Below are 21,060 nucleotides of genomic sequence, written 5' to 3'. Positions count from 1 at the left end.
AATTTTACATATTTTTACAATAAATATAACATTTCTTTTTAAATACATTCATTCTTCCTTCATTCTTCAGACTTTCAGGCATTTCATCATACATTTTTAGTCCTTTGTACATTAGGCAGTTCTGTGATTTTGTTTTTTTCATATGTGGCAATCTAATCCTATTTACATTTCTGGTTTCGTAATTATGAACATCTCTATTAAAAACAATTTCATCCTTAAAATATTTTGGCATTTGGTTGTTCATGATTTTATGTACAAAAATTAACACAATAATAGTCTCTTTTTTATAGAAATCCAATTTAGCTGTTCTCTCATTTGATCTATGCTTGCGTATTTTCCTTTTCCTAGTATACATCTCATAGCTCTATTCTGTATAACATCTAGCTTGTTCAAGTTTCCTTCATTGGCCAAATACAACATAGTAGAGCAATAATCTAAATGTGGAGCAACTATAGTTTTATAAATCAGCTCTGTAGTGTTTCCATTTAGTTTATTTCTTAATCTTCTAAGAAAATTGACTTTTTTAGATACCTTCTTTAGCACATATTCAAAATTTGCTGCGAAAGTTAGTTTTGAATCTAGTATCACACCCAGGTACTTAATTTCATTTACTTTTTCAATTTTTTCGCCATTAATTGTCAATTTTAACTCTGTGTTATGCGTTTTGTTGCCTATTTCCATATATTTTGTTTTTTTGACATTCAGTTTTAATTTGTTTAATTTCAGCCATTTCGCTATATTTTGTAGGTCTTCATTTAATTTATTGATTGCATCTATGTATTCTTCACATGAAATATAGATTAATGTATCGTCTGCAAATAATCTAATTTTGCAATGTTTTATGGTTTTAATTATATCATTAATGTAAATAATGAATAGAATTGGACCTAATACCGACCCTTGTGGAACACCGAGGTTGTTTTCTATCGGTTCTGATTCTGAGCTTTCCACTTTTGTTACCTGTTTTCTTTCATGGAGATATTCTTTGAAAAGATTTAGAGCTACTTCAGAAAGACCTATATCTTCTAATTTTTCCAAAAGTTTTTTCCTTTCTATCGTTTCAAATGCTCTTTTAAAATCTAAAAATGTTGCAATGGTGATTTTTTTATTATCTGTTTCTTTCTTCCATGTATTAATCACAATGTTTATTGCAGCTTCACAAGAGTTATTATTACGGAATCCTGATTGTTCGTCACATAATATATGATGTTTTTCCAAATACTCAACGAGTTGTTTCTTTATTACAATTTCTAGTACCTGTTCGTATTTTGGTAACATATTTATAGGTCTAAATTCTTCACATTTTCTGGTATTAACAACTTTCGGAATCGGGATCACAATAGATGTTTTCCATGTGTTTGGAAATTTTCCACTTCTTAACGATTCATTTATTATGTTCAGTAGATGAGGTCCTATCACTGGCATTGCATCCCTTAAAACTGTAAAGCTTATTCCATCTGGACTCTCTTTTGATTTGGTGCTGTTTAGAATCTGTAAAAGATATGTTTCATCAATCTCTTTAAACACAAGTTTTTCTCGGTTTAGGGGAACATTTCTCACGCGGTTGTCTTCCTTCAGTATTGGTATACTCTGATGTAATTCCGTTATGCTGTTTACAAAATATTTGTTGAAGCAGTTCTGTATGCTACCCTGTATCTGATGTGGAAATTCAATGTCATGTTTCATCCCTTTATCTTCAGTTTGCATTAATCCTTTTATGGTTTTCCACATTTTTTTAGTGTCTCCTTTTTCACAGATAATTTTATTTTTGAAGTAATCGTTCTTACAAACTTTCAGTTGTTTTGAGTATTTATTTCTTGCATTTTTGAATGCTTTCCAGTCTTGTGAGTTTCTTGAGATTTTTGCAATTTTGTACAGTTTATCTCTTTCATATTGTATTGATTGTAGTTCTATGTTATACCATTTATTTGTTCCTCTTATTTTAGTAGTTTGGATTGGTATTAACTGATCGATTACTTCTTGAAGGTTATTTATTAATGATTTAGCCTTTTCATTAAATTCCATTTGATGAAGTTCATTCATATCACCCAGAAGTTCAATTAACCTTTCACTGTTATATTTTTTATAATTTCTGTATTTTATTACTTTGCTGGTTTTCGTATTAGTTCTTTTTGTGTTATCTGTAATGTGGATAAGGTTATGGTCGGTTATTTTTGGCTCATCTAGAACTTTTACATTCAAATCTAATCTGTTGGATATGACAAGGTCAATTAACGTCCTGGATTTATCCGTTATTCGTGTCTCACTTTTAACAAGTTGTTTCATTCCCGATGCTTGGATAATTTTTTTAAGTCTTTTAGTATATGTATCATTCAAATTTTTGAAATTTATATTAAAGTCACCAGTTAGGATATTATCTTCTTCCTCTTCTAGGTTTTGGGTGCACCAGTTCTCTATAAATGATAAAAAGTCTTTTGTACTTGCATTTGGAGAATGGTAAATTACTCCGTATACTCCTTTCTTATATCCAGAAGTTATCCTGATCGCTAGTATCCAGCAGTTCTTTTCGTATTTTGTGTTAGAAATAACTTCAAATATTATGTCTTTTTTGATAATTATTATTGCTCCCCCTGTGTGTCTACTGTAGGAATCACAGCGTATTGTTGAATATCCTTGAAAAGTAACTTACATTAATCAATAATATTCCTGATGATTTGTATTTTTGTGTGGCGCCGTTTTTATGAAAATAATCTCAAGGGAGATGTGTTAGGACAGTTAACTGTTAGATATTATCAGCGCCTTGCCGCATTGACAATTTGGGGGCCCGGAGCGGACTTCTCCAATTGCGCCCGCTTGGGGTCGGCCCTGCCAGTGAGACTATTGCGTCCCCAATTGGAGTATGTGACGGTAGCGGTGAGGGGAAGGAGGTGAGGAAGTGGAAGGTGGGAAAGAACGTGGCTTTTCAAATCTGATCACCAAACAATGTTCTGGAACGTGTCCCCCATTACTTCACCAGAGTTCGGCAGCACAGGTATGTGTTTTTTTTTCAAGGGACAGGACAAACTTAACAATGGTTAGGGCTGGCCCTATGCAGGCGCAATTGGAGCAGTCCGCTCCGGGCGCCGTTTTGCCAAGGCGCCGAGGAGTTGATAATTAACACCTAACAGTCCTAACACATCGCCCCTGAGATTTTTTTCACAAAAACAGCGCTACACAAAAATATAAATCACCCCAATATTATTGATTACAGTGATCACCTACCTGGGCGTTAACTGGTTGTGACGAGGGGTGTCAAAATGTCGTTTGGCTCAGGGGCAGCCCTGATGAAAGTCATACCTTTGGAGAAAATGACTACCCTCTTAAACCAATTTTCTTCTGAGGTAGGCAGTTTCATTTAAACTTCAGTGACTTCAAGATTACAACAAATATATTTTTAACACAATTCTATGTCTCGACTAATGTAATAAATGTAATGTTGTTAATTGTCATTTTTGTGAAATGTAATTGGATTCACTATCTTTCACAAGGAACAAATAAATACATATTTCATGGATATGTGATTTATGCAGAATTAAAAGAAAAAATACTCCAGACAGGCCAATGAAAGTGATTTTCCCTGTTCAAGAAAGAATTCGATATTTGAAAAGTTTGATCAAATTTTATCCGAAGCTGCGGTATTCTTCATACAAAATATAAATTTGAATTTGAGGCCAAAATAGCAAACCAAACTGCATAATTAACTTTTTGATCAAAAAGTATAGTAAACATTAACCGTATTACTAAAAAAAGTGGTGAACATTTTATTCAATTGATAAACGGCCGTGTATGTGAAAACCTTACTAATTGCAAGATAAAAAAGAAACTGACATTAAATAATTTATGGAAAGATACATAAGATATTTACATTGCTTATCCGGTCAAAGAGTGTTGTTTAGCTGTTGTATAAACTTCAAATAACAATAATTTCTTGTTGAATTTTGGCTTTTTCAAAGGTTCTACATTTTTCATAATTTTAAAGATGTCGTAAAAAAAATACTATTTTGGAAACTAGATAAAATAACATTTTTCATTTTTGTATTTGCAATATACTTTAATGTTTGAAAATTGCAATATTTTAATTTTAAACATGATAAAAGTTGAAAAAATTTTTTTTTAATCTAAACATCGAAAAATTTCACAGAATTAAAAATTCAAATAACACAGTCCTTTTATTTAAAGATTTTTCAAGTTAACGGTCACTTCATTTTTTATCTCGTTCGCACAAATAAAAATGATTAAATATTATAATAACAATTCCCAGAGAATAACCAAAAAATCAGACATTTTACTATCAATATAAAAATTGTTTTTTTTTAAACTTTGTATTTACCCACACATGCCTAAGGCATTTATGTTAATAAACAACATCACTTTCATTGACGTTTTATTAAATTCCTGCGGTAAAAGTCAATTCAAAATAATTAGTAGGAAATATCCTCGCTTTTTCCGTTAAGATGAAACTATATTATTCACAATATACAAATAATAGTAAATACATTGAATTATACTAATATAACAGGGAATTGGTCATTAAAATAAAAACATGATTTTAATCATAAATGACAAACCGACACAGTCATATGATTGGATTTGGACAGAATGTAATGAATCTCTAAAAAGTATAAGTTGCTATTAGCGTCTGTTTCGCTTAGTTCTTCTAAACTACACAACGGATTTTGATAGGGTTTTCACTATAATTTAGAACATTTCTTCCGGAAGGTTCACATATATGCAAATTATATTTATAGAAATTAGAGAAAATCTAAACCTTGTTAGATACATCAAAATAATGTACAACGGAATTGTATATCTTGAAAAGGCTTACAGAAAAGTTCACGATGGTATATGTATACAGTAGAACCCCGTTAATTCGAACCCCGATAATTCGAAAAAACGCGTAATTCGAAATTTTCGCAAAAAAAAATTCCGCTGAAAAATTTTTTCATACAAAATTTTTTTTAATTCGAAATTCGTTAATTCGTAATTCGAAATTTATTTTTGTCCGCGCACGAAAATTTGTTCGTGTAATTCGAAAAAATTTGATTTTTGCGAAAATAAATCATAATATTTCGTAAATCTGAATCTAAAAGTCAGCCGTGGAGGTAAAACGCCGAAAAATGTATTTTTACGTGGTTATACATCGTCCTAATTAGTATTATTATTTTGTAAATCTCAATCGATTTACACTGGAATGTCGTATTTTTTCAAATTTATTTCGAATATCCGAGTAAAGGGCCGAGAAAATACATTTTACGCGGATATATGTCGCAGTTTTACGAGTTTACGCCAAATATCTGAATTTAAAGGGTCGGCCGCGACGAAACTCGGCCGCGTAATTTCGATTTACGCGTAAATATACCGTATTTCATCACCGCGACGGAAATCGGACGCGAAATTTCAATTTACGCGGAAATATATCGTATTTTTACTAACTTTACTTCGAATATCCGAGTTGAAAAAATACGGCGCGACGGAAATCGGCCGAAAAATTTTGATCCATGCCGAAATATGACATATTTTTACGAATTTACTTCAAATATCTGAACTTAAAAGGCCGGCCGCGACGAAAAACTGCCGACAAAATTCGATTTACGCGGAAATATATCATATTTTTACGAATTTATTTCGAATATCTGTATTTGAAGAGCCGGTCGCGACGGAATACGGCCGCGAATTCTCGTTTTACGCGGAAATATATCGTATTTTTACGAATTCAAATTCAGATATTTGAAATAAAGGGCCGGCCGCGACAGAAAATTACCGCGAAATCTCGATTTACGCGGAAATATATCGTATTTTTACGAATATCTCAATTTAAAGGTTAGGCCGCGACCGAAATCGGCAGCGAAATCTCGATTTACGCGTAAATATATAGCATTTTTATGAATTTATTTCGAATATCTGAATTTGAAGAGCCGGCCGCGACGGAATACGGCAGCGAATCCTCGTTTTACGCGGAAATATATCGTATTTTTACGAATTCAAATTCAGATATTTGAAATAAAGGGCCGGCCGCGACGGAAAATTACCGCGAAATCTCGATTTACGCGGAAATATATCGTATTTTTACAAATATCTCAATTTAAAGGGTAGGCCGCGACCGAAATCCGCAGCAAAATCTCGATTTACGCGTAAATATATAGCATTTTTACGAATTTATTGCGAATATCTGAATTTAAAGGGCCGGCCGCTACGGTAATCGACCGCGAAAATAAAGAAATAATTGGTATTAATACGAATTTACAAATAAAATACCACCCGGATTTGAAGAGGCGGCCGAGAAAATCGATTTTCGGCGTTTTTTTTTTTTTTTTTTTTTATAAAATTTCGAATTACGTGGGAATTCGTTAATTCGAAATTTGATTTTTTATGTCCGCTGGATTTCGAATTAACGAGGTTCTACTGTATATCCTAAAAATAACCCTCAGCAACACCCGTCAGTAGTAAAGTTAGTAAACTTTATAACTCTCTTTGGGGTATTTATAGCTTTAACTATATATATTTTTGTATTAGGCAATTCACCCTAAATAACTATGTATATATTTATAACTACATATTATTTTATTATTATTATTTAATGTGCAGGCTGCATTCTGCTGATGCGCTCATATCTGATATCACAATAAGTTTTACAGTAATTGAGTTTTTTCTTTTAAATAAAATAAATTAATCATTTTTTCTCTACAAATAAGAATCCAATCGAGCTATACATTGGTTTACATTAGTAGAATCGATGACATGTTGTGGCAGTTTGTTCCATGCATTCACTACTCTATTTGCAAAGATTTTTTTCCAAGGATTGGATATAAAAGGTGCTATATTCATTTTTTTTGAGTGCCCAAGGAGATTTATATTTTTGTTAGTGGTGAAGATTTCTTGGATCCCTGGACAACTATAATGTCCAGATAAAAATTTTAAAGCCTCAATCAATCACCCCTCCCTCTTATTCCTTTAAAATTGGGTAATCTTAGTTCTTTGAGTCTATCTTCATATTGCAGACCTTTTAAATTATTGATATTTGTGTACATCGTCTCTGTACTCTCTCTATTAGATATATGTATGTATATCTTTCGCAAAATATGGACACCATATTTGGAAAGAATATTCCAGGAGAGGTCGCACATTTGTTTTATATATTTTTAACATCAAGTCCGGTATTAGATCAAGTAAGGGTGTCCTGATTAAATATGTTCCCAGAGATATGCAGTTCCCATTTCAAGACTTCTAGTGTGGTAACTCCTAGGTCTTGATGTAACGTCACTGCTTTCAGAAATGTTCCATTAAGTTTGTACACAAACTTAAGGTTAGTTTTCCAAAATGTAGGACAGTGCATTCTCGACATTAAGTTTTAAAAGCCTATCCTTTGTCCATTGATATACGCCATTTTGCATTCAACAATTATTAGTTGTTGGTTGCTGTTTTTTCATCGCTATATTTCACGAATGTAAGTGATGGTTTTTAGTTGAGAATGAGGTGCATATCGTGCGCCCAGTGAGAGAGCGTGGTGTGCAGAGTGGCAGCGGGCGGGTGCGGGGACGCGCGCAGTAGCCCCAGCACCTCAGACACAGCCCCCGCTGCACCACCGCCCCCTCCGCCAGCGCCCCCCGCAGACACCTGCTGGCACACCCCGGCGCACGCCCCGCGCATTCCCTCCCAGAACTCCGGGTTCGGCTCCAACCTGTAACCGACACACACAGTCATACACCATTAACCTAACCCTTCTAACAGAAAGAGAGGAACTTCTGCGGTAAGCTCAAACTTCAGAAGACAGGTTAAAACTCCCGTTGTAATAATCCCACCAAAATGCTTATTGTAACGTGATTATACAAAGTTACAGAGCCGACAAGAGTACAGACCCGGGCACGTGACCGTAAAATTACAAAGTCAGTACTGACTCTAAGTATAAAATAGTCCAATCACTCTGATTATTTCATAAATTACATATCTACAAAGTTAAAGCACTCCTGGCCAAATGGTGCGAAGTCATATGAATAAAATGAATACCTGTCCAACATATGAAAGGCCCTGGCAGCAACCAAAAACTCTCCCATCCTGTAGGAATCATTTCCCACTATCTGCAGTAAGCTGAAGTACTCCGGACTGCCGGCCGACTGAAACAAGGGAAGGAATTATTCACGACATCCAAACTACTGCCACTTGCACTAGCGCAGGTATATAATGCAATCTGTTGGTCACCTTCTGGCACAGGTCCCAGGCCAGGTGCGCGTGTTTGTTCATGACGTGGCAGCGACACAGGCAGGCCAGATAGGTGAAGGAACTCCTGGTCATCTCATCCCGCACGGTCAGCAGGGCTTCCTCGCCTTCCTTGTAGTAGCCTGTGGCGCACTTCGCCTGAAATTAATACGCAAACAAGCAAATTATGATAACTTCCAGATTAAACGTCAAATTCATTACCAAACATAGGCCACCATCCAGTAATTCCAGAGAAATGGAGATGGGTAACTTACCTGGCCATAGTTGTAGTTAAAAGTGTCGTCATTGACAAAAAAGCTCTTGATGGAGTTGAGGTAGACGAGCACCTCCTCGAACTGTCCGTAGAGAAAGTAAGAGGAGGCCATGCACTGACGGCCCGGGATGGTGTCACACTCGCTGGCAGAGCCGCCCACCAGCTGCAGGCACTGCTGCGCCGTCCTGATGTGCTCCTCCTGCAACCAACCAAACAACCAATACTCAATAAGAGTACAAAATAGGTTAATGCGTTTCCTGTATATGGGGGATTATATACATATAATATATTATCCATTCCTGTCTCCATTTTTTATGGAGAATATGAAAAAAATACTTAATATTCTAGGTAGCTTGGCAAAGCTACTGACCGAATCCGTCTCCTGACCCAGGGCAGCATGCACCACGCCCTTGAGGATGTACTGCAGTGGCACGGCGGGCTCCAGCCCCTCCAGAAGGGCGAGGGCCTCGGCGCTCTCGCCACCGCGCAGCCGCCGCCCCACCAGGTTCAAGCGCGCCTCCCCCACCACATCCACCAGCCCGGGCAGAACCTGTAACCATAACACACGTCTCACTTAATCAAGTTCATTGCTGTGTCGAGGCCCACCCCTCAGATGCCTGTTCCTGATCTACGGATAAGGAATTGAAAATTAACAACATTTTTACTGTCATACAAGATTAACGAAAAATTAGTTATTTTTTTAAAGTTTAATGATAATCCCTTTTTTTAAGTAAAGCCGGAATCGCCCCTAAAGAAAGTTAATTTTAAGGTTACGCGCTATAATTATTTATCGTTAAGTAGAACAGTATCGCATCTAGCACGGTTGATAGATAAAGATTTTATCAATAATGTCGGTAACTTGTCATCGTTCCCGAGCATGACCGTTGACAACGAATAAATGTTTAATTTATTCAACATGAACCGTTGTTTGTTCGTTAGTGATCTGCAGTCGTGCTCGGAAACGATAACAAGTTACCGACATTATTGATGAATCCTTTATCGGTCGATCGTGCTAGGAAACCAGGAGTCGAAAGTTCTTGTTTGAACTGGCGACATCAGTTTTAGTATCAGTGAGGTCATCACCTATTTACTGTTTTTGTTTTTTTACTATATAAACTAACAAAAAATATTACTTTACGTAAAAGAGTCAAAACAATTATACGTTTTATAACAATTATGTCGTTTTATAAGTTATGAGCTTTTAAAGTAAACTTGGTATGTGAACAAGGTATAAAGAATGCAATGGTATTTTGCGACATCACACGAGACATGATTCAACACAATTATTCATAATTCGAATGGTAGTGCTGAAATACCGCTGCACATGTACTGTGATATCACAATCTTTTCGGCTGGCTGCAATATCAACATTTTATAGTGCAAAATAATAGACGCGGGAATTGCCAAAATTTTAAAATAAATATTTTTCCGAATCACGAGATAATTTACAATTTTTTTCAATAAAGCAATCGGAGGCATTTATATTACCAAAAGCAATCCAGTGGTTAACGGCTTACATCTTCGGTACTATTAGGTCTTTTTTAAAAATGAAAGTTATATCCTCAGCATTCTCTAATTTTTATGGTAAATTTGTAAAAAATATATGAAAGTCGTTCTAGCAGAAAACTTCATCGATATAAAAATAAAACTGTTACAAGACATGAAGAATTGATAGGGATCATGAAAGGAGAAAAAGCTACTTAACTTGAAACCTTGTGGTACTCCTTGCGTCACTAATAATACCTTTACTTGTTTTATTTTATTATTGTAATATAAGGAATATAAATACATAAATATTTAACATTATTACATTTTAGATCATCATTGATTATGTATACCTTGTCAGAAAATAGGAGTTCTTGTGCCCGATAAGGGAGCCACGATTCTTACATAAGTTTTACTTTTATATATTTACATACTACTAGTGAATCCCCCGCAATGTTCCGCTTTTGTCCCCAAATCACTATTTTGATTAATCTTTATAACGAATTGGTGTACATTATGAATCCAAAAAAATATGCTTTAGATAAATTGAAGGTTTTCCTTTTGTTTCGCTTGAACAGAATACAAATAAAATAATAAATTACTCAATTAAAAATATAAATGTAAGCTACTAAAAAAAATTTTTTTTCAATGAAATGTATGAACGCGTAAAGGAAACACCTTTTTAAAAATACAGTATTATAGCTAAGATTATCTGTGACAGTTTCACTTGATTAACTTTTTTGCTTTCTTATAAAATTATTTGCAAAATATTTAAAAACCAGTTTTGTGCTTGAAATCGAAAGTTTCTAGACTCCGTCTGTCAAGCGATTCGAATGCCTATTACATACAATATAAGGTATGCCAAGAATATACACATTTTTGGCTTGTAGCTTCCTCTTAACTCGACTTATTTTACTACTTAAACATCTCTAAACACTACTCGCACTAATATCAACAAACTTTTTTAGCGATTTCGGTAGACTACTTTTCGAGTTTTGCAACCACAAACATACGCAGGCTGCTTTTTTATATATAAAGATTAGAAACCAGTTAGAATTTAAATAAACCAATCGGAACCCATTTTATAATATAAGACGTTGTCCTGCCACAGAACGCCTACTATGTAGGGAAGTTAAAATTTGTGGTTATAAGTATTTTTGGATGAGAAATCAGAAAACAAAAATGGCTGAAAAAATTATGTTTTTTAGATCTTGACAACGGCGCCATCTACCGGGTCCAAAACTGTCCTATATTTCTATACACATTCACAAAATTTCATTGAAAAGGGTTGGGCGGTTTCGGAGATTAGCATGTACGAAAACAGTGACATGTGATTTTTATATATTTAGATGAGGAATGGAGTTTAAGGATGGGTTGTTTCAGAGAATTCGAACAATTCATCAAATTTCGAGGTTAATTTTCAAGTTCTTTGAAGGTTCTATTCAAGTTCTGTTGTTATATCATTATTGATAAGTTGTTTCACAAAACTGAGATGATAACAAAACTTGAATAGAACCTTCACAGAACTTGAAAATCAACTTTGAAGATTGATGAATTGTTCAAATTCTCTGAAACAACCCATCCTAACTCTTGAATCAGGAGCTTTACAAAAGTGACCAATAGTAATAATGATGCAAGAAGAAATTTAAAAAAAAAATCTTCCTCACCTTAAGTGCGCCTTCTCCATTTTTAAAGACCACCAAATTATGTTTCACCAGGTCATGTCCCAGCGTATGCTGATCCGTAGATATGTTCTTCAGCTCATTCTCTGCAGCTTTACCGTTGTACAGTCTGAAAAACATAAAGGTGACAGTGAAAATATTTATACCAGATTCAATAGGAACTAACACGTTCAAAAAATCAGGTTCATAATTTACCTGAAAATGTTGCAAGCTTTCAAGTTGATGGCGACGGTAGAATTGGGGTGCTGGTTGAGGTACACGCCCAGCACTTCCTGAGACACATCGTAATAGTCCAATTTGTAGTAGCACAGAGCCACGTACACATTGAGGGCTAGCAGGTTCCTGGAATGGTCATGAAAAAACGTCTTATTCTAGAACATCTTACCACTACCAATAATAAATAAATAGTTGGGTGTACCTATACATGAATAATATACCTACTGGCCGCAAATATATACAAAAAAGACATTTTTTTAATTGAACTTCGTGGCTACGTAACTTCGTGGAATGAGTATAGTTACGCAGAGTTATTTGTGTTGCAGCTTGCACGGTGAAAAATGTCCTGATGGTAGATAATCTCCAATAGGCGACGACACCAGAAGAAGAAGACAGAAATGACTTAAGCAAGCAAATAAGATATAAAGTAAGAACTAAATGCAAGTCTGCATGACAATGAGATCTTCCTGAATAGGAGAGAATGAGATGAAAATATAGAGGAAGGTTGGGAGACAAGAACTAGTTACTTCGTGTAACTGGAAAGATTTTGAGGGATGACTACAACAGCAATTTCATTAACATTCAATAAAAAAAAATCAATTCAATTCAATTTATTATATATATAACAAAGTTGTCAATTTTAAATGGTTAATAATAATATAATTAATTATTTGTAGCAAAAGTATAAAATAAAATAAGTATCAATTGTACCAGCAACTACAAAGCTTGCTGTTTAAAAACAAACTTTATTGATGCTATGTTCGTCGTTATAATATCTGAATTGATTATAACGACGAAGACATAAGGACATAAAGACGAAGCTTGTATACCATCGACGGTGGAAACGATCAGGTTTGGATAGTGAACACGAGTTATTCAAATCCTATCGTACAAAAATTAAACATAGCATTTCAATAGCACACAAAAAATATATTGTGGAGGTAGAGAATAATGTTAAACACGATCCAAAGTCATTTTGGAAATATGTTTCTGACAAAAAAAATGACAGAGGCCTCTTAAATCATATTATTCTGAATGATTGTACTTACAAAGGAACTGACGTACCGGAAGCTTTCGCAAAATATTTCCAATCTGTCTATAATCCAGAAAAAGCTGATTTTGATTCTTACGTACCAGGACAGATTGGATTGACAAAAGCTCAAAACATATCTATAGAAAACGTTAATAACATGGATTTCAGTTTAGCAATAAGAAAATTGAAACCAAAAACATCATTTGGCCCTGATTTCATTCCACCCTTCGTCATTAAGGGTTGTTCTGAACCACTGTCTAATCCACTTCTACATATATTTAATCTTACGATTAAAAACGGAATTTTTCCTAAACTGTGGAAGCTGTCAAAAGTTACCCCTCTACATAAAGATGGTGACAAGTGTCAGGCAACCAATTACCGTCCTATAGCAATTCTTTCCGCACCTGCCAAGTTATTCGAAATAATTATTCATAAATATGTATATGCCAAGGTTGAACCATTCTTGATCGAACAACAACACGGATTTCGACGTGGCCGATCAACCACTACAAACTTGATGGCATATACTGATTACGTGGCGAGAGCGCTCGATAATAATGAGCAAGTTGACACGTCATACCATGACTTTGCGAAAGCTTTCGATAAGGTTGATCACTTAGTGCTCTTAAGTAGGCTTGAAGAAATTGGTTTTTCCGAAAACTTAATTAAACTCGTTGCTAACTATTTAAAAGAAAGGGAACAATTCGTTTCCTATGGTGGTTTTAACTCTAACGCGTATCCTACAAACTCTGGTGTGCCGCAGGGTTCCAATTTAGGACCCTTATTGTTTCTAATTTTTATAAATAATATTCGGGGAAAAATCAAATTCGTCCGTTTTTTACTTTTTGCAGATGATATTAAACTGTTCTTAAGAATAAGATCATTAGAAGACTGTAAAAAGCTCCAGGAAGATATAAATGCAATTATTGACTGGAGTATTGACAGCAAACTCGGTTTCAACTTCCAAAAATGCTCAGTTATGTGTTTTACGAGGTCACAAAAGATCGTATATTTTAATTACAAAATGAAAGATACATCACTAAAGCATACGGTGACTTATAAGGACTTAGGAATTGTGTATGACGCTCGCTTAACATTTCACGCTCACATTGAAAAGATCTGTAAATCAGCTACAAGAATGTTAGGTTTTGTCATACACAATTCAAAGGAACTGACAAACCTTGCAGTCATTAGGCTGCTTTACTTTAGCTTAGTGCGTAGCATTCTCGAGAGTGGATCTCAGGTATGGGGGCCAGAGGACACTGTCTATGTACTAATGGTCGAGAAAATTCAAAAGAAATTTTTACGATACCTCTATATGAGAGAGTTTGGTTTTTACCCATGGCTGTTTCCAACAGCATTTATCTCGGGAATGCTGAATATCTGCAGCCTTAGTTCCAGACGGGACGTCGCATTATTGATGATGGCTTACAAGCTTCTGAATGGTTTAGTATCAATTCCAGACATTCTGTCAAAAATAGGACTTTATGTCCCGGATAATTTCACAAGAGGCCGCCAACACAGGCTTTTAATTCTTCCCAGGTCCAGAACTAACTTACCAATGGTGATGCCCCTGGGAAGACTCACTAGGTTAATTAACTCCCTTCCAGCTAACTTGGATATTTTCCATATGTCCTACAACGACTTTAAGCGCGAAATATTGTATTTGTTTTAACTGTATACTTATGTATAATTTTTTTTCCATATTTTGTTTACCGCTTTTGCATATGTTTTAACTGTATACTTATGTATAAAATTTTCTTCAATAATTTGTTTACCGCTTTTGCAATGTATTGGTTTTTGTACTGTTTTTGCAAATAAATAAAAATAAATAAAAAAAAAATAAATAAATTCTGTTCAACAGCAAGATTGCCCTCCCCACCGACATGACCATTGGATAGGTTGGAAGATAAAAAAATAAATTCTGTCAGTGACGGAGATAACCATCGGGAACAAAGAAATAAATGCTGTCCACGATAACCGAGTTTTCAAACCATCCACGAATCAGGCTGAAGAAATGTGTAGCAATGTTTACATCCCTCCTGACCCGTACATGGTTCATTCCGAGCATATCCAAGAGAAATTCAGTAGGATATTCACTCAAGCTATTTTTGGCACATTATGGCACGTTTGCAAAATTTTTTGAGCGATAGCTTGTCATAAAATGCCAAATTTATAGAACCTAAATATATAGAATAAATGGCAAAATTGAGGTGGATTCGTTGGCTTTAAAACTCAGCAAATAGTTCATATTAATTTTTTTTTTTTTTTATATTAACTCCACACAGGAGACCCTGAAGAAAATAATTTCCCTCAGGGCCTATGTCATCTTTGGGGATGCTGTGTGGGGGGTCTTTTTGTGGAGAGGAAGGAGTGAACATGGGTCTTGAAGAGTCCCATGTTGTAGGAGGGAGGAAACACAGAGGCCGGCAGTTCGTTCCACAGCCGAGCTGTTGAACTTAAGAACGAATCGTAGAAGCGACCCGTTCTCATGTGACAAATGTCAACTGTGTACAAATGTTGGGCGCGCGTTTGGCGTGTATCCTGACTACGCACCGGTGCCGAAGGGATCAATGACGCTAGTTCCTCAGAGCATCTTCCATTGTAATACCGATAGAACAAGGACAGCATACCTACCTGACGCCTGTGCTCTAAAGATTGCAGTCCGTTTGTTAAGATTGGGGAATCTATCAAACGGACCGCCCGTTTTTGCACAGAGTCAAGGGTTTTTTTCAGGTATTTAGGGGCTCCGGACCAGAGATGGCTGCCAAATTCGACAGTAGGGCGCACTTGCGATTTGTACAGGGTCAGCAGTTGTGTACTATTAAAGTATCTGCGGGCCCTGTACAGTACGCCCAGCTTCTGAGAGGCCAACTTTACTCTGGCTTCGATGAAGCTCCCGTACCTGAGCTGGTCACTTATAGTTATACCAAGCATATCAATGGAAGGCCTGTTCGGAAGATTGCTTCCGTTGAAGGAGACTAGATTATCATTTGGATCCCTTTTAGACGTAATCAGACAGGATTGGGTCTTTGAAACATTAATTAATTAATTCATTAATTAATAAATACAAACAATGGCTCGAGTGGATATTATCCGGTTGGTTGGATTAGAAGTATACCTGTTGTCCAAGAGCAGCTTCTTGTAGATGTGTATGGCCTCCTGGTAGTGCGCGCGCAGGTAGTGTATGGAGGCCAAACATAGTTGGTCCTCGCGCACGTCACGCAGTGCGCGGTGCCGCTCCATCAGCAGCGTCTCGTCCCCCAGCTTGTGCGCCAGGTGGAACAGCAGCCGGTTCTGCAACACACATGAGTAGTGAGCTTCCTCAGAATAGTAATTCATTTATTTATTTATTTATTCACCCCATAAAGGCTTTTACATGTTTACAATGTTTAAGGTAAGCTGATCAGGAGTACAATAATGAGTGTACATTACATAGCATAATAGGCCAAGTACAGACAATATAAGAGTACAAGATAGGTACTTCAGGTACTATGAAAGTAGTAGCGGAACAATATTTAATAACATTGTTGATGTAATATTAATATTATTGTAATATTCATTACTCCTCAAATGTTAATATTTATGCTTCAGGCATGCCGGTCTACCTTGCCAGCATACCTTAATCGCATTTACTCAATAAGTTACATGTACTGTGCTAGGTTCTCCAAGTAATTTCTATTTTTATTTTATACTAGCTGTAACCCGCCACGCATTGCTGTGGTTCCGTCTGTCTGTGCAAACAAAGAAACAATAGCGAGTGTTGCTTTTCCAACAAGTCCAACAGATGCGGCTGTTTTTGAAGCTTGTTTTTACCTGTCACAGGTGACATCCATATAATATAGGTATCTGAAAACACACGCATATTCGAATGCAACGTTTTATCAAAACTTCAAAGCAATCGGTGAAGAACTTTTGGAGATTTAAGATTTTGAACAAATGAACATTTACATTTTTTTTATACATTCAAAGAGCTTTTACATTCAATGCAGTACATCTTTTATTAATTACAATGAAAATGATAAGTTAACAAAATATAAAAAATAAATAAGTAACACAAAATAACAATAATAAAAATATATTTAATACATATTTATTAAATGCAGGAGTTCACAACAATCGAATTTAGAGTTTTAAAAAGACTAGATTGTTAATATGCTTTCTACACTTGGAATATTTAAAATATTCATCAACGATAGGTAATTTATGTGCACTAAAGGATGTCAAGTTTTAAATTTACGAAGTGTAGAAATTTCATAAAATAGCTTACATCATCGCTGTAATGGAAAACTGATGTATGTAGTCACTTCACACAAGACTCCCAGGCCCCAAACAGTCTATGGAATTGATTATCTGATCAGGAAAGAATTTTGATGCTTAATTGAAAATTGACCTTAACGGACTTTAACGGAAAATTAACCTTAGTTGGCGCACATCTGACACATCTCTTTAATGCCTCATCCATAGTCAACAAGCAGCTTAGGCAAAACATCAAAGAGCTTACAACGTACCTGCGAAGGACTGTCGGGAGTCTTCATTGCAAACTCCTGGGATTCGCTGTACATTCCTGGAAAACTGACCTTAGTTGGCGCACATCTGACACATCTCTTCAATGCCTCATCCATAGTCAACAAGCAGCTTAGGCTAAACATCAAAGAGCTTACAACGTACCTGCGAAGGACTGTCGGGAGTCTTCATTGCAGACTCCTGGGATTCATTGTACATTCCTGGAAAACTGACCTTAGTTGGCGCACATTTGACACATCTCTTCAATGCCTCATCCATAGTCAACAAGCAGCTTAGGCTAAACATCAAAGAGCTTGCGAAGGACTGTCCGGAGTCTTCATTGCAAACTCCTGGGATTCGCTGTACATTCCTGGAAAACTGACCTTAGTTGACGCACATCTGACACATCGGAATTGATTATCTGATCAGGAAAGAATTTTGATGCTTAATTGAAAATTGATCTTAACGGACTTTAACGGAAAATTAACCTTAGTTGGCGCACATCTGACACATCTCTTTAATGCCTCATCCATAGTCAACAAGCAGCTTAGGCTAAACATCAAAGAGCTTACAAAGTACCTGCGAAGGACTGTCCGGAGTCTTCATTGCAAACTCCTGGGATTCGCTGTACATTCCTGGAAAACTGACCTTAGTTGGCGCACATCTGACACATCCCTTCTATGCCTCATCCATATTCAACAAGCAGCTTAGGCAAAAAATCAAAGAGCTTACAACATACCTTCAAAGGGCTGTCCGGAGTCTTCATTGCAGACTCCTGGGATTCATTGTACATTCCTGGAAAGCAGAAAAAAGTAATATTAAGGGCTCTTCTGGACAATCGAAATTGGGTGAAATATTTTACTCCTTATGCAGATGGCAATAAGGTTGAAATGCCCGCTTAAAACCGGCCGTCTTTTTGACTTAAAATATTTTCCTATAGTCACCTAAAAAACTTAATTAATAAGTAAGTAAAGTATTTTGCACTTTAAAGCATTTTAATAGGCCTGGTACATTATTTTTACTATGTTTATAATATATTTACTCGATGGTAGCAAAGGTCAAGATGTGTTCTACTTGTAGTATATAATTGAAGGATCTGTAATATTTCTAAGTGAACTAATTTTCAAACCAAATACAATTTTTTGCATTACTTTGCATTGCATCGCTTTAAAACTGTTTTGCTACTACTTGAGTGGTTTATATACTTAAAAAATCAAATTTCTCCTTCCTATGTAGGTGTCATTACCAGAGGCAACTGATGTACCAACCTAGATAGAAGTAGCAGACAGCCATGTTGAGGGACGCATCCTCCAGTTCGGGCAGGCGGCGGTAGGCCTCCAGCGCGCGTCGGTAGTCCCCGAGGTGAAAGGCGCAATAGCCGCTCCAAACCAGCGCCCACTCCCTGCTCGACTGCTCGTGCTCATGCCCGTGCTCATTTTGCAGAAACTGCAATTAGAAGGGCTTAGGTTAGACCAAGTGGCTGTATTCTCTGAAGTCCTTAAAAATATTTAGGGAAATAAGACAAATTTGTATTATAATTTTACCAAATTTAACAGCATGCCATTCAAATTCCGTGCTAAAAACCCACCCGTCCGAAGATACTTGTACTACCCAAACGACTCTGAAACGAATCCCAAATCCCATAGGTGCGTTATGAATATCAGCACCAATGGGATTTTCCTTCATATTTCTTAAGGTTACACAAAACATACTTGAGGCGCCAGAGTTATAGACCTGCAAACCTTAGGAATCTATTAGCTGCCTGAGTGCACAGCACCTATAAGAATCGTTTACACCAAATTTCTGCGAAATAGTATTTTGCGAGCATCAAGAGATTGTTTAAGTTTTTAAATAAAATTGTTTAATTACTGAAGATGTTCTTTTTTTATATTAAAAACGTACAGTTTATTGTGTAAATTGTGGTTTTCGGATTTAATACCATTTTTTATAACGAAATTATATACTTATTATCATTATATGTTTTAATGAATCCCCGAATTGTGGGTATATGTATTGGTGGTTAATCCCTAGTACTTTGCATGATGTGATGAAATTTTTTTAATCTAGGGTAAAACATATACGGAAAAGACCAACATACATCGATGTACAATGTACACTGATGAGCATCATAGGATTTTTTCACATATGTGAGAGAAATTTTTTTCTCCCTTTTTTAATCTCCGACAGAACTCCCAATGAGATGTGTAACAGTGACCACAAACCGCCACTGACCACTGGATGCTGGTTGCTGACCACTCACCTCCAGATAGGTGAGAGCCCCGGTGTAATCTCGGTTCTCGATGAAGTCCTGGAAGAGTGGGACGGCATTCCTCTTAGCCTGGAGCCTGCCCGGCCCGGCCGCCTGTAGACCGTCTGTTGCGGGCTTCGAGCGAGATAGAATCTGAAAACACGGCTTTGTTATAAGTGTTCAAAAAGAAGAAGATTTGTGGAGATAGTTCGAAAGGACGATAATCTAAATACAAATGATAGAGGGAGCACGCTAATATATAATAAATAACAAAGGTATTTCATGTAAGGATTCAACTCGGCAACTGAATAGAGATTATCTTAAAAAATAATAACTTAAATTCTTTTAAGAGTCATTGAGGTATTATAAAATATAGAATAAATATCAGCGTTCGAAATATGGCCAACAACGTTGAGCCAATTAGCTTCATAGAGGGCTTCACGGGCTGTAACTACTTGAAAAATATTATGTTCAAGCACTACTATTTACGACGACACAATATATCACTTTATAGCTAATAATTTGGTTTTTAAAATATACGACACTGTCGTATAATGTCATCATAGTTTGATGGAATATTCACAATTATGTTTTGATTGATTGACATTTGTAGCCATGGGTTTTTTTAATTATAATAAATAGGTAAAGCAACTTACCATTGCAGAGATGTACTGTTTGTTGCAATCAAACCACTGTCACTTTGTTTTGTTTGTCATTTCCAATCGGTTGCCATGGAAACACAGCTGCTCTAAAAACACCAACAAACCGCAAAAAACGCCATGTTTTATTGATCACCTGTACCAAGACCTCCTAGATCACAAGGCCGGACACTGAATAAAATCGGCCTTCTAACTTGTATGAGGACCTCCAAAGAATTTTTTTTTTAAATGAACTGAAACATTTTAAAATGTTTTAATAAATAAGAATTAATTGGAAAATAATCAAAACGAAATTTTTTGTTGAATCTCATACAAGTTAGGACGCCTTGTGATCTAGGAAGTTTTGCCTGTACACGCTTACAAATAAGTAAATATTTTGTAACAAACTCACTAACCATCACACCGCCACATAACTCTGTCTCGACACATCTTCCTTGCTTCATTCACATTTATAACATATGTATCCTCTTCTGTTATTCTGACTCTTGACATTATACTACTTAAATATTTGAATAACTTGGTCGTACCATTTCAATGGTCATGTCGGTAAATAGTTATATTTCGATTCTCCATGTGATGTAGATTCACCAGTTTCCCGCTTGTACTAAAAGTTTCTGTACACGGTTTACAATATGTACAGATATACAACAAGTACAAATAGTTTGTCAAAATAAAATATACAAAAAAATCAACGAGTAAAATCAAAGTTTTTTTTACTGTAATAGATAATTTTAGTTCCATTTTATTAAATTTATAAATTATTT

The 21,060-nt window shown here is 35.8% G+C and overlaps 1 protein-coding gene across 1 annotated transcript; it reads right to left on the bottom strand.

Annotated features, from left to right (window-relative positions):
- Positions 1 to 7,458: 7,458 nt before the first annotated feature.
- On the bottom strand, positions 7,459 to 20,838 carry Ttc26 (tetratricopeptide repeat domain 26). Its single transcript, XM_089637938.1, has 12 exons — positions 20,824 to 20,838; positions 19,650 to 19,790; positions 18,658 to 18,835; positions 18,129 to 18,184; positions 16,005 to 16,180; positions 11,830 to 11,976; positions 11,620 to 11,743; positions 8,838 to 9,017; positions 8,469 to 8,666; positions 8,197 to 8,352; positions 8,005 to 8,111; positions 7,459 to 7,678 (listed from the first exon to the last, which is right to left on the bottom strand). The coding sequence occupies exons 1-12, from the start codon at positions 20,836 to 20,838 to the stop codon at positions 7,459 to 7,461; spliced, it is 1,698 nt and encodes a 565-aa protein (XP_089494064.1).
- Positions 20,839 to 21,060: the final 222 nt, after the last annotated feature.

Source organism: Hesperophylax consimilis, chromosome 12 (assembly GCF_061612785.1).
Source record: "Hesperophylax consimilis isolate HC1 chromosome 12, BYU_Hcon_1.0, whole genome shotgun sequence".
Classification (NCBI taxonomy): domain Eukaryota; kingdom Metazoa; phylum Arthropoda; class Insecta; order Trichoptera; family Limnephilidae; genus Hesperophylax; species Hesperophylax consimilis.
Note: the sequence above shows the minus strand (reverse complement) of the source record. Positions and strands in the feature narration are given on the sequence as shown.